The sequence below is a fragment of the Chenopodium album genome, chromosome 9 (assembly GCF_948465745.1).
Source record: "Chenopodium album chromosome 9, dcCheAlbu1.1, whole genome shotgun sequence".
Lineage (NCBI taxonomy): Eukaryota > Viridiplantae > Streptophyta > Magnoliopsida > Caryophyllales > Amaranthaceae > Chenopodium > Chenopodium album.
Window position 1 is genome coordinate 65,402,717 of NC_137842.1, and position 12,615 is coordinate 65,415,331.

Here is a 12,615-nt window from a genome sequence, read left to right on the forward strand (position 1 = left end):
CTACATAAATCCTAAGAATACATTTCCTTGACCTGTATATTCTAAGTTATCATATTTATCAAAAAGTAAACAGTGATAACTTATGTGCAAAGTGATTGATTAAATTCAGTGCTCATATAGAAATTTGTATATGAAGCTACATAATGCTGTAAGATGAGCTTTTTGGATCTCAAGATTGTACAATCACATTTTCCTAGTATACTACCTCCGTTGAATGTTATGTGCAATTTTGGGGTATTATATGTGAAATATAAAATATTTCAAAGTTGCACATAACCTTTAACGGAGGTAGTATTTCAATTATTTGTTATCCAAGTAGCATTTAAGAACCTATGAACATTAAAATCCTTCTGAGTGTCAGGATTGATCGAGTTTATCAGGATCTATAAAATTTAGATTGCAGTCCATGTTGCACTAATGCTTAGAAACATTTTACATAACCCGGGTTATATAATACACTGATCTGAGAAAAAAGACTGGTCGAGACATCTAATGATCAAGAGGTTGCTTGAAGCATTCAATAGTTACAGGAGATTCAGATTTCCTATTCTGAAGCTGTTCATAAGCTGTCAGTTGCCGGATTCTTGGAATGCCTTTTCTAGCCAGAATCATGGAAGAAACTCCTGTGAACATCAGAATTCCGGCGAGTATCCAACTGAACTGCAAATTAGCCAAGGCTCTTGCTCTGAAATCTGCCTCAGGGGATCCACAGGTGACTGCGCCATGCATCATCCCACTACTGCCAGCTTTGTCCATCTGCGGAAAGCAACCTTTAGGGATTAACTTGGGAATCCATAGCATAAATCCCATGTTAACAAACCAACACCCTTGAAATACTACAGAAACTGAAAGCACAAGCGCTGCAGGGAAACTAGCAGGGAAGACTGTCATTGCTACAGCTGCAAGAAAAGAAACCAACACGATGAGCTGCAACAGCCCATGGTACTGGCCTTCAAGGCCAACATGGTCAGTCGAGTGGAAATGAAGCAGGAAGAGCTCTTGACCAAAAACAGATGCAGCCATGATTCCAACAACACTAGAGACTGATTCAGATATCTGATTCGACTCAGCATAGTAGGCAAAACCTGTGAAGATCGCGAGATGGATGAACATGGTTGCATGCTCAAAGTTGTCAAGCTTGAAACTAAGATGAAAAGCAGGGTAATCAAGGACTTGGAGGATGATTGCAAGGACCGAAAAAGACAGGATAAGGATGAGCTCCAACTCCTTGAGCTTCAAGAGAGAATTATTGAAGGGGTACCAAAATTTCGAGATGAAATTACAAGGACCTTTGAGATAATATGATCTGATGGTATTGATAATGTGCCATAGACCAAGAATTGTTAAAGCCAAACCAGGTACAAAATGCCCTACAAAAGTCCCCATAATTCTCTATTTTGGTAATTTTTGAGTAATTTGTTATTTTTCCATATATGTTCATTCAATATACATCAATAATGCTGCTTTTATATATAAACTTGAATCTAACCAAAGTTTAGTAATTGTTTTTATGTAACACACGTAAGTTGGTGCATGGTGCATAGATCTTCCATAAAGTATGAAAAGATTCCTCCCATTAGATTATCCACCTTTATAATCAAGTGGTCCTTTCAATAATAACTGTGTTAAAAGAGGAAGATTAATCAGAAACAATTAAAATTATGATCAAGTTATCTGTATTATAAAGTAAGTAATCACATAATGATTATGAAAATGTAATTATTTGCAAGTAAATTAACTAGCTTGTTTAATTGGTGATTATTTGTTTGGTTTATAAGTAGTGTTATTAAGGTGGGTTATTAATAGGTTGATGAAAGTCATGTCAGCTCCCCACTTTGTTGTGATTTGTGATGGAAGATGACATGCTAAATATAGAGAGTGGTTTATATAAAGAGTAACCCACTCCATGAGGCCCACAATCTCTTAGTGCATTAACAAGAGATAAAGAAATCTTGGGAAAAGTTTGGTATGAGAGTTTCTTTCAAAGTTTCAATAACTTTTTCTGGATCATAGTGATTGATTTGTAATTTGAGAGGGAGGGAGGAAGGAAAGGTTTTTTTCATAGGGGTAATGGCTTATGAATGTCGTCGTCCATGTAATTTTTTTTTTACATTATTATGGAGAAAAGAAACCTCATTGCATTACGTGTGAGTTTCGTCATGTATATTGAATAAAGAAAATTGAGCCTCATCACATAACACGTATGTTTTGTCATCAAATATATTGGAAACTTGTTAGGCCTCAAAATACGAATTAATTTTTTATTTTTATAATTGACGGTCATAAAGTTCAAAATATTTTTTTAAAAAAAGATACGAAAATTAATTGGTAATATATGAATTGAATTGCAAATGAACTCTTATAATAAGGAAACTCAACCAAAGAAAATAAATGCCAATATGAATCGCAAAGTTGTAAAGATTTCTATCATGGTCAAATCGGTTGTATTCAAGACCAAAACTATAGGAAAAGATTAATGGACTAAGGGACTAGCTAGGTGGAAAGAAGAAATTGAAATAGAAAAAGAAGAGACAACGATTTTTATTATAAAACCGGTTGTGCCTTATATGTTATAACCTTGCATTGTATAAATGTGAATCTGTAATTGCTCTAAAAGAACAAATTTGTTTCCCTATCATTTCCTTACATGCACATTCAAAAGAAAACCGATTTGTTCATTTATGATAATGAGCAAAACCAATCTACTTTCATATGTGCAAATGAGCAAACTAAACAGCCGATTGTAACTTGCAAGGTACAACCGATTGTATGGTGCAAATGTTAAGAAGAAGCATAAGGTTTTATCATCAAATACAAGTATTAAGTATTACATATTACTTTGTACTTACTAAAGATGAGAGTTGAGATGACAGAGACTTAACTAGTTTATTAATAATAAAAACGCAAAGAGTTTCAAAATCATTAACGTTGTTTTCTTAATAACTTTCTAATCCCTAAATTTCTCACCCTCCTTATATTACAAGAAACCAAACACTTTCCTAGAAATAAACCAAATCAACACCAAGGTCACCAACTATACCCTAAGTCGGTCAATTTTTAAAGTTACTTTGAACCAGCGAGTACAATAGTTTTCTTAACTAGAACAAAAAAGGGGTGCAATACGAGAATTTTTCCGAGGTTCACTAGTTAGTTATTCTTGCCACCTTGGTTTCCCTTGTTTTCTACTCCTCACTTTTGTCCTATCAACTCACTCTCTACTTCTCTAGTCTCTACCATGAAGCTCCGCCATTTTCGCCACCGCCACAACTTCTCCTCTCTCTCCGCCGCCTTCACAACCCCCCGGAAATCTCCGCCGCCACCACCTCCACCGGTGGCCCAATCAACCCAACAACAGTTACAAACCTCAATCTTAAACTCTCAGTGGCATTTCATCGAACACCTTGCGCCCACTCTCACCCCCGCCGAAATCTCCACTACCCTCTTCAATCTCCGATCAAAACCCACCCTCATTTCCAAATTTCTCGAAAAAATCAATCATACCCACCTCAAAATCGACTCCAATTCCCTTGCTTTTGTCATAATCTCTCTCCTTTCCTCGCCAAACCCTGCTGTGCAGCTAGCAAAACGCATAATCAGTAGCAGGTTAGTAAGTAGCTCTGATTTTTTTACTAAATTGAGGGAATCCCGTGAAAAATTGAATGTTGATTCTAGCATTTGTTATGATTATTGGATTAGGGGTTTGTGTCAATTGAAAAAAGCTGAAGAGGGTTTAAAGTGTTTTAAGATGATGAATAAATTGGGGTTTTTGCCTAAGGTTGAAACTTGTAATGATATGTTGAGCTTGTTTCTTAGATTAAATTTTACTCAAATGGCTTGGGTTTTGTATGCTGAAATGTTTAATTTAAGGATTAGTTCTAATACTCATACTTTTAATATTATGATTAATGTGCTTTGTAAAGAAGGGAAATTTAAAAAAGCAATGGAATTTGTGGGGTTTATGGAAATTGTAGGGTTTAAGCCTAATGTTGTGACATATAATACCATTGTTAATGGATATTGTTCAAAAGGTAGGATCGAAAGTGCTAGGAAGATTTTTGGTGAGATGAAGGTTAGGGGGATTTATCCGGATTCGTACACGTATGGTTCGATTATAAATGGGTTGTGTAAGGAAGGGAGGCTTGATGAAGGTGTGGAATTCTTTGATAAAATGGTGGAAAATGGGTTGGTGCCTACAGCTGTGAATTACAATGCTTTGATTGATGGGTTTTGCAATAAAGGGGATTTGGAGAAGGCGTTCTGTTATAGGGATGAGATGATTAAGAAGGGTGTGGCACCAACTTTGTCGACGTATAATGTGCTTATACATTCGTTGTTTATGGAGGGTAAGGATGGTACTGCTGATAGCTTGATAAAGGAGATGGAAGGGAAGGGTATGAAGAAGGATGATGTTACTTATAACATTCTGATTAATGGGTACTGTCAAAGTGGAAATGTAAAGAAGGCTTTTGAACTTCTTGATGAGATGTTAGTTGAAGGGATTCAACCTACGAGGGTTACTTACACATCTCTTATTTATGTCCTGAGCAAATCGAAGAGAATGAAGGAGGCGGCTGATCTGTTTGAGAAGGTAACACGCAATGGTGTGACTCCGGACCTTGTGATGTTCAATGCTTTGATAAATGGTCATTGTGTCAATGGGAACATGGAGCAGGCTTTATTAGTCTTGAGGAAGATGGAGAGAAGGAAAGTTCGTCCTGATGAAGTCACATACAATACGCTAATGCAGGGCCTTTGTCGGGATGGTAAGGTTGAAGAAGCTCGAAAACTTCTTGATGAGATGAAAGAGAGGGGGATTTCTCCGGATTATATTAGCTATAACACACTTATTAGTGGGTACAGCAAGAGAGGTGATATGAAGGATGCCTTCAAGGTTCGAGATGAAATGTTTGATATAGGATTTAATCCCACTCTTCTTACTTACAATGCCTTAATTCAAGGGTTTTGCAAGAAAAAAGAAGGTGCTCTTGCTCAAGAGCTCCTGAAAGAAATGGTTGATAGAGGCATTACTCCTGATGACAACACCTATATCTCTTTGGTCGAGGGAATTGAGGATATTGAAAACTTTATTGAAAAAGGCACGCCATAACAAGTTACCAACGGTATCTTGGGAATCTGTTTCTGGTCCAAAAATCCTATGTTTTGATGAAGGTCTACAATTGGTATCACTGAATATGATGTTTCTTATTTGGCATCTAAAGGTTTGAGGAGAAACCGTTTAGATTTCTTCTTCTAAGGGGGCCAGGCATGATTGCCTTAAATCTGGGCAACAAAGAATATAGCCTTGCCGTGGAGGCTTGGATCATTGGATGGCGACAAATAATATAGCCTTGCCTCGGAGGCTTGGATCATTGGATGGCGGTGGTCTATCTGCAATGGATCAACCTGTGGCAAACAACGACCAAGCAGTGCAAGCGGTCAAGCGGTGTGTACTGGTTATGTTAAATCTTTAACTGGCTAGGTAGTCCTGATACATTGGTTTGTTATCACTCAACCTCACCACATTGGAGCATATATTCTATGGATGGTAAATGTTTTTCGTACTATTTATAGTTGTGTTGAAATTAATAGGTGAACGAATATTGTCATGCCAAGTTCTTGTCGAATAATCTATTGTGTAATACTAAGCCCTTTAACAGAACAGATCTATGCATAAATCAGAAACGTAACAAACATATTGATTACTTATTTGAAAATGCTATTAAATACTTCTATAACTTATTATACTATTCTGCTGGGGGTATGATAACTAAAGTAACCCCTTGTTTATCCCATTACTCTTCTAACTAAATAATCATTACGTAGTCGAACTAGCCGTAGTTCTTATAAACCTAGCATCAATTTGATCAAGGTTGCTGAAGTTGCCTCTTACAGCTTATACCTGCTTGTTTAATAGTGTTTATTACATGCCAAAAAGAAAAATCCCCAGTAACAACCCCCACCTCGGAAGGCAGATTGACCGTACCGGCGAGCAAGATCGAGATCACCAGGTGATAGAGCATGTGGTGGCAAAGCAGGTAAGGAATTTGCATTAGGAGCACCAGCAGCAGGGGTATTTCCAGGGATAGAAGTACTAACCCTACTAGTCACCCCCTCGGCCATAAAAATCAGTACAATAATTACTATAAATAAGCTTTTTGAATATGCCAACTTCATCTTCTTCCCTTTCGTTGTTCAGAGCTTAATTTGCTGCCCAGAGTTAGGCTGGATGCAAGAATACTACAGAGTTGCAGCCCTATTATCTGATGAGCTTTTGACGTCGGAAATATGCTTTTCTTAGATGGGTGTGATAGGATGGTGGTGTAAAATTCATTCATTCATAATGCTACAACCAAGATTGTGATCGTAATGTGCAATGTTCATAAAGAAGGATGTCGCATTGTTGATTGCTTGTGTTGGTGTTATATAATTTAAAGTAGAATTTGGTTGGTGTTGGAGTTAAATCCTCCTAATTTGGAATAGAGAAATTCAAGGAGAAGAACAAGGAGATGAGAGAACATTAGAACAATGCAAAAAAATAACATTTTGCGTCATTAATTTTTGGGGTAAAGGATTATTCTTGTGATTAGCCATTCAATATTTTAGGCATGCTTATTTCATTCTCATTCTCTAGTTTTATAGAGATGTGAATCCATATGATCATCCTATATTTTTTTTTTCTGCTTTAAATTTTTTGCAATCGTTGCGGTTTTTGCTTTTGTGTATATTAATGGCTCAATTTATACATTAGCAAAATAGAGTATGGCGTATTTTTGTTGAATATTAGCTGAATGAAATACGACATACTCTAATTTTTGCGATCTTACAAAAATCAGAATATGGCATATTTGTTGATTAATGAACTTGACTCAATGACCCGAATCAACACCTCTTACTAATACTGTAACACGTAATAATAATTTACTACAGTTTCAATAAACTTAGCGTTAATTTGTTTACGGTGGTGGTTTATTATGCATGATCTAACAAGTCACAAGCTTACATATTCGTATAGCTGCATTATTAATCATGAATACAATACACAGAAACAATAAGCCAAATACATCTTTGATGAAATGCCCTATACTTGGCGCCGTTGGCGGATTGAGTGGACGGGCCAGCAGCAAATCGGCGGCCTAAACCGCCTCGTACTGGAGTTTGTTCGCCAACCATTGGAGGAACGGCAGTGGCAGTGGACATGTCCACGGTAGAAGTACCAGTCGCCGCCACTATCAAAATTAGTGCAGCAGTGCAAATCACTGAACTTGCAAGCTTCATTTTTTTCAATTTCTTCAAATCTTAATTCACTGCCAAAAATAAATGGATGAAAAAATATGAAAGGGTTGTTACTCTTTATATAGTAAGCATTGGCACAAGAGAGTACACTTTCTTGATTGAGTGTGATAGGGAGCTGGTCATGTTCATGATGCCAAAACCAAGATTGTGATTTGCATGTGCGCTGTTAGTCAAGCTAGGAGAATGTGGATTGTTTGCCGCATGCATGGGTTTGATGTAGACCTCATCAAAGTGAGCCCGACCTGATTTTAGGCGGGTTTTGGACAAATTTTCCCGCCCCGAATCGGGTCGAAATGTCCTACCTAATTCGAATTTTTACATTTTTTGAGTGGGCTTGGAAATGAATGGTATTTTATGCATTTTTAATTGATTTTTTTTTTGGCCAGGTCTAAAAAGCCCACATGGCCCAGCTAGTTTGGGCGGGTTTGAACAAATAACTTTTGGCCCGATCCGGTCTATCCTGAGGAATGAGCTGGTTTTCTCGGCCCAACCCGCCCAATAATCACCTCCAGTTTAATGCATTGCAAATTTGTAATATACAATTAAGGACATGAGAGAGAAATAACTTGATTTCTCATGTTATGAGGAGAGAGATACAAATAGTAGCAGAACTAGAAATTTTTAATATTGAAATGTCTAAAAAAAAAAGGTGTTAGAGGAGAGATTCAAACTTGGGAGCAGGAAAATGAACTCAAATTTCACCCAAAATCAACTCAACTACAATACAATAAGTCAATAACATAATGTAATGACAATATTTAATAGATAACCAAACTAAGGGGGAGGCTACGGCCAACACCAGCGCCCCTTGAAAGAAACATTTCCAAACATAGTAAAGTTGTACCAAGAGCTGTCAATTCGGGTAGACCTGTTCAATGGGTTAGGGGCACATTGAAAGCCCCGGTCCAGCCCTTTTATAAAAGGGTTTTACCCATCCAACATTTAAATGGAGTGGGCTTTTAAAGGGCTATTAAATAATGGGTTTTTAAAGGGTTTGGTCTAAGTTAAAAAGGGCTGAAATTGGGTAACACTTAAAAGACTTTTTTATCCTAATTTTTTTTGTTTGTTTCTAAAACTTTCTAACGACAATTTTAAAAATTCCCAATTTCCCCAAATTATGAACCCTAAAAAAATCCCCAAATTCTAAATCTTCAATTTATCACCTTCTTGCTTGCCGCTCTCAATCGATTACCAAGGTGTGTTGTTCGATTTCGCTCAATTCTGCTTGATCAGTTTGCTTGTTTAGTTTGTTTGTTCGATTTCGCTCAATTCTGCTCTTTTTTTATCACCTTCTTGTTTGTATGATTTTGTGAGAACATGCGAACATGCTAATGTTTTGAGATAGTGACCACCTCTATGTACACTAATGCCACTAAATCTACAATCAATAGAATGAAAACTCCGTACTTAACCATTGACTTTTTCTATGTGATCAAACCAATTAAACCAATGTACCAAATTGATATAGTATTCCGTACTTAGCTCAAAAATAGAATACAAATATGGAGGTTTTGGTAGGTTGAATATTAGCATATACTTCTACTACTGTACTTTGTTTATACATTTTTAAATGGGCTTGGCCGGACCAGGCTTAATGGCCCATGGACAAGTTTAGCCCATTTTAGATTAGGCTTGGCCCGGCCCGTCCCGGCCCATCTCATATAAAGCCCTGTCCAGCCCGGGCCGGCCTGTTGAACAGGTCTAAATTCGGGTAAACGGATCGGGTTTGGGTCGGTAAGAGTGGGTCGGGTCAACTCGGGTTGGGTCAATTCGGATTAATTCCATAACCTATGCGGATCGGGTTTGGGTTGGGTCATGCTTGAGTCAGGTCACGTCGGGTCATACTTCTTATCGGGTTTAGGTCGGGTTACATTCGGGTCGGGTGAACAATAGGTCGGGTTTAATTCGGGTTTTCACGGGTTAAAACAGGTTAGGGTAATTCTTAGGTTCCAGTCGGGTTCGGCTCAAGTCAATAATTTGTGGGTTAGAACCAGGTCGGGTCATTCTCGGGTTCGAGTCGGGTTTGGTTCAAGTCAATAATTTGCGGGTTATAATCAAATCAGGTCGGGTCATTCTCGGGTTCAAGTCGGGTTCGATTCTAGTCAATAATTTGCGGGTTATAATCAGGTTGGGTCATTTCCAAGTCGGGTCATTCTCGGAGTCAAGTCGGGTTATGTTCAAGGTAATAATTTGCAGGTTACAATCAGGTGGGGTCATTTCCAAGTCAGGTCATATTTGGGTTCAACTAACTATGAATAGATAATTATCATTTTTATCAAGCTAATTATTTCCTTTGACTATAATTATATATATGACAATATACTAGGGAACTATAGTTCATCATTTAGGAAGATAATTATCTCCTTTGACCATACAACAAATATATACTATATTTAACTCTTAAATTTGAGGATGATGCTCCTTTCTTTTGTTGGCCTGAACTGACTTGGTCTCCCTAGACAAAATTCTTTGATAAACAATAATAAGGTGGTCTAAATTTCATTTAAGGTGATTTAAAATCTGGTCAGGAACAATTTGGGTTGAATTTAGGCCGAGACAATAACAAGTTGTGTTTGATTTTGAGTCGAGTTAGTAACAGATCGGGTTGAATTTTTGGGTTGGGTTAGTAATAGGTCTGGTAAAATTCGGGTCGGGTCAATAACAATTCAGGTTGAATTTGGTCAGGTTAATAACAAGTCGGGTTGATTGCGGGTCGAGTTTGGGTTAAATTCGGGTCGGGTTAGAAACGGGTCGGGTTGAATTCAGGTCAGGTTAGTAACAAGCCGGGTTAAATTCGGGTTTTGAAGGGTTAAAACGGGTTTGGGTCAATTTCGGTTCAAGTCGGGTTCGGTGCAAGTTAATTAAATTGGTCGTTGTAAACCGGTAAATCGATGCAAGTTGTAAACTGGTAAATTGGCCGTTTAAAGCAAATTGAATGGTTCCACACACCCAATTGGATACTCGGAGGATATTAGGGACCATGGTTAACATTTCGGCAATTTTTATTTCCAGGCGAAAAAAAGTCAAAAAATTCCAAAATTGAAGGCTAATTATCTACGCTTTTTGAGAAATTTTAGCGGTTTCGGGGACCGGTCTTGAAAAGTCTTGAAATTCTATGGGATACATCTCGGGGTCATATAATGCCGTTTGGAACGATATACGATCATTATTTGTTGTCATAAATGTTCGTGATGATAGGCTTGAATTAATGAAATCAGTACAAGTTGTAAACCGATAAATTGGTCGTTTAAAGGCAAATTAGATGGTTTCACCCACCCAATTGGACTCCCGGAGGATATTAGGGACCATGGTAAAGATTTCGCCAATTTTTATTTTCAAACGAAAAAAAAATCAAAAATTTTTAAAATTGAAGGCTAATATCCACGCTTTTTAAGAAATTTTGCAGGTTTCGGGGCCCGGTGTAGAAGAGTATTAATATTTTAGGGGATACATCTCGGGGTCATATAATGACGTTTGGAACCATATCTGATCATTATATGTTGTCATAAATGTTTGTATTAGACTTGATCTGAGTTAATGAAATGTGTGCAAGTTGTAAACCGGTAATTAAATTGGCCGTTTAAAGGAAAATTGGATGGTTCCACCAAGCCAATTGAACAACGGAGGGTATTAGGGACCATGGTAATCATTTCAGCAATTTTTATTTTCGGACGAAAAAAGTCAAAAAAATTCCAAAATTAAAGACTATCCACACTTTTTAATTGAGAAATTTTGGAGGTTTCAAGGCCCGGTGTAAAAAACTCTTGAAATTTTAGGGGATACATCTCGAACTCATATAATGTTGTTTAGAACCATATATGATCATTATTTGTTGTCATAAATGTTCGTGGTAGGCTTGAGTTAATGAAATCGATGCAAGCTATAAACCGATAAATTGACCGTTTAAAGTCAAATTGGATGGTTCAACCCACCCAATTGGACTCCCGAAGGATATTAAGGACCATGGTAAAAATTTCGGCAATTATTATTTTCAGGCAAAAAAAGTCTAAAAATTTCAAAATTAAAGGCTAATATCCACGCTTTTTGAGAAATTTTGGAGGTTTCAGGGCCCGGCATCAAAAAGATTTGAGATTCTAGGGAATATATCCCGGGGTCATATAATGTTGTTTGGAACCATATATGATCATTATGTGTTGTCATAAATGTTCGTAGTAAGCTTGACTTAATGAAATCCGTGCAAGTTGTAAACCGGTAATTAAATTGGCCGTTTAAAGGCAAATTGGATGGTTCTACCAATCCAATTGGACCCTCGGAGGATATCAGGGAGTATGGTAACATTTTGGCAATTTTTATTTCCAGGCGAAAAAAAGTCAAAAAATTCCAAAATTGAAGACTAATATCCACGCTTTTTTAGAAATTTTGGAGGTTTCGGGGCCCGGTGTCGAAAAGTCTTGAAATTTTAGGGGATACATCTCGGGGTCATATAATGCTATTTGGAACCATATATGATCATTATTTGTTGTCATAAATGTTCGTGGTAGACTTGAGTTAATGAAATTGGTGCAAGTTGTAAACCGGTAAATTGGTCGTTTAAAGGCAAATTGGTTGATTCCACCCACCCAATGGGACTCTCGGACAGTATTAGGGACCATGGTACACATTTCGGCAATTTTTATTTTCGGGCAAAAAAACAGTAAAAATTTCAAAATTGAAGGGTAATATCCACACTTTTTCAGAAATTTTGTAGGATTCGGGGCTTGGTGTCGAAAAGTCTTGAAATTTTAGGGGATATATCTCGGGGTCATTTAATGTCGTTTGGAACCATATATGATCATTACATGTTGTCATAAATGTTCGCGGTAGGCTTGAGTTAATGAAATCAGTGTAAGTTGTAAACCGGTAAATTGGTCGTTTAAAGGCAAATTGGATGGTTCCACCCACCCAATTGGACACTCGGAAGGTATTTGGGACCTTGGTAAACATTTTGGAAATTTTTATATTTGAGCGAAAAAAAGTCAAAAAATTCCAAAATTGAATGCTTTTTGAGAAATTTTGGAGATTTCGGGGTCCGGTGTCGAAAAGTCTTGAAATTATAGGGGATATATCTCGGGGTCATATAATTCCGTTTGGAACCATATATGATCTTTATTTGTTGTTATAAATGTTTGTGGCAGGCTTGAGGATGATGCTCCTTTCTTTTGTTGGCTTGAACCGAGGGAAACATTATTTTAATTTTAAGCATGAAGTGATGAGATTTAGGTTTGACTCTTACCAAGCTCCATAATTTTATTTTAATTTTTAAGGCTAGAATTGGCAATGCATGTATGTTAAATGGCTGCATTTGATAAACTTTCCTTTTAT

At 37.2% G+C, this 12,615-nt stretch overlaps 2 protein-coding genes across 2 annotated transcripts; one reads left to right on the top strand and one right to left on the bottom strand.

Moving 5' to 3' along the window:
• Positions 1–357: 357 nt before the first annotated feature.
• On the bottom strand, positions 358–1,459 carry LOC145558800 (uncharacterized). Its single transcript, XM_081620136.1, has one exon. The coding sequence runs from the start codon at positions 1,384–1,386 to the stop codon at positions 490–492; it is 897 nt and encodes a 298-aa protein (XP_081476262.1). The 5' UTR covers positions 1,387–1,459; the 3' UTR covers positions 358–489.
• Positions 1,460–3,139: 1,680 nt separating this feature from the next.
• LOC145560194 (uncharacterized) lies at positions 3,140–5,885 on the top strand. Its single transcript, XM_081621453.1, has one exon. It carries the CDS (start codon positions 3,236–3,238, stop codon positions 5,105–5,107), a length of 1,872 nt encoding a protein of 623 aa, XP_081477579.1. The 5' UTR covers positions 3,140–3,235; the 3' UTR covers positions 5,108–5,885.
• Positions 5,886–12,615: the final 6,730 nt, after the last annotated feature.

Bases quoted from the DNA above. Each gene is read 5' to 3' on its own strand.
- LOC145558800 (XM_081620136.1), bottom strand. From the start codon at position 1,386: ATGGGGACTTTTGTAGGGCATTTTGTACCTGGTTTGGCTTTAACAATT.
- LOC145560194 (XM_081621453.1), top strand. From the start codon at position 3,236: ATGAAGCTCCGCCATTTTCGCCACCGCCACAACTTCTCCTCTCTCTCC.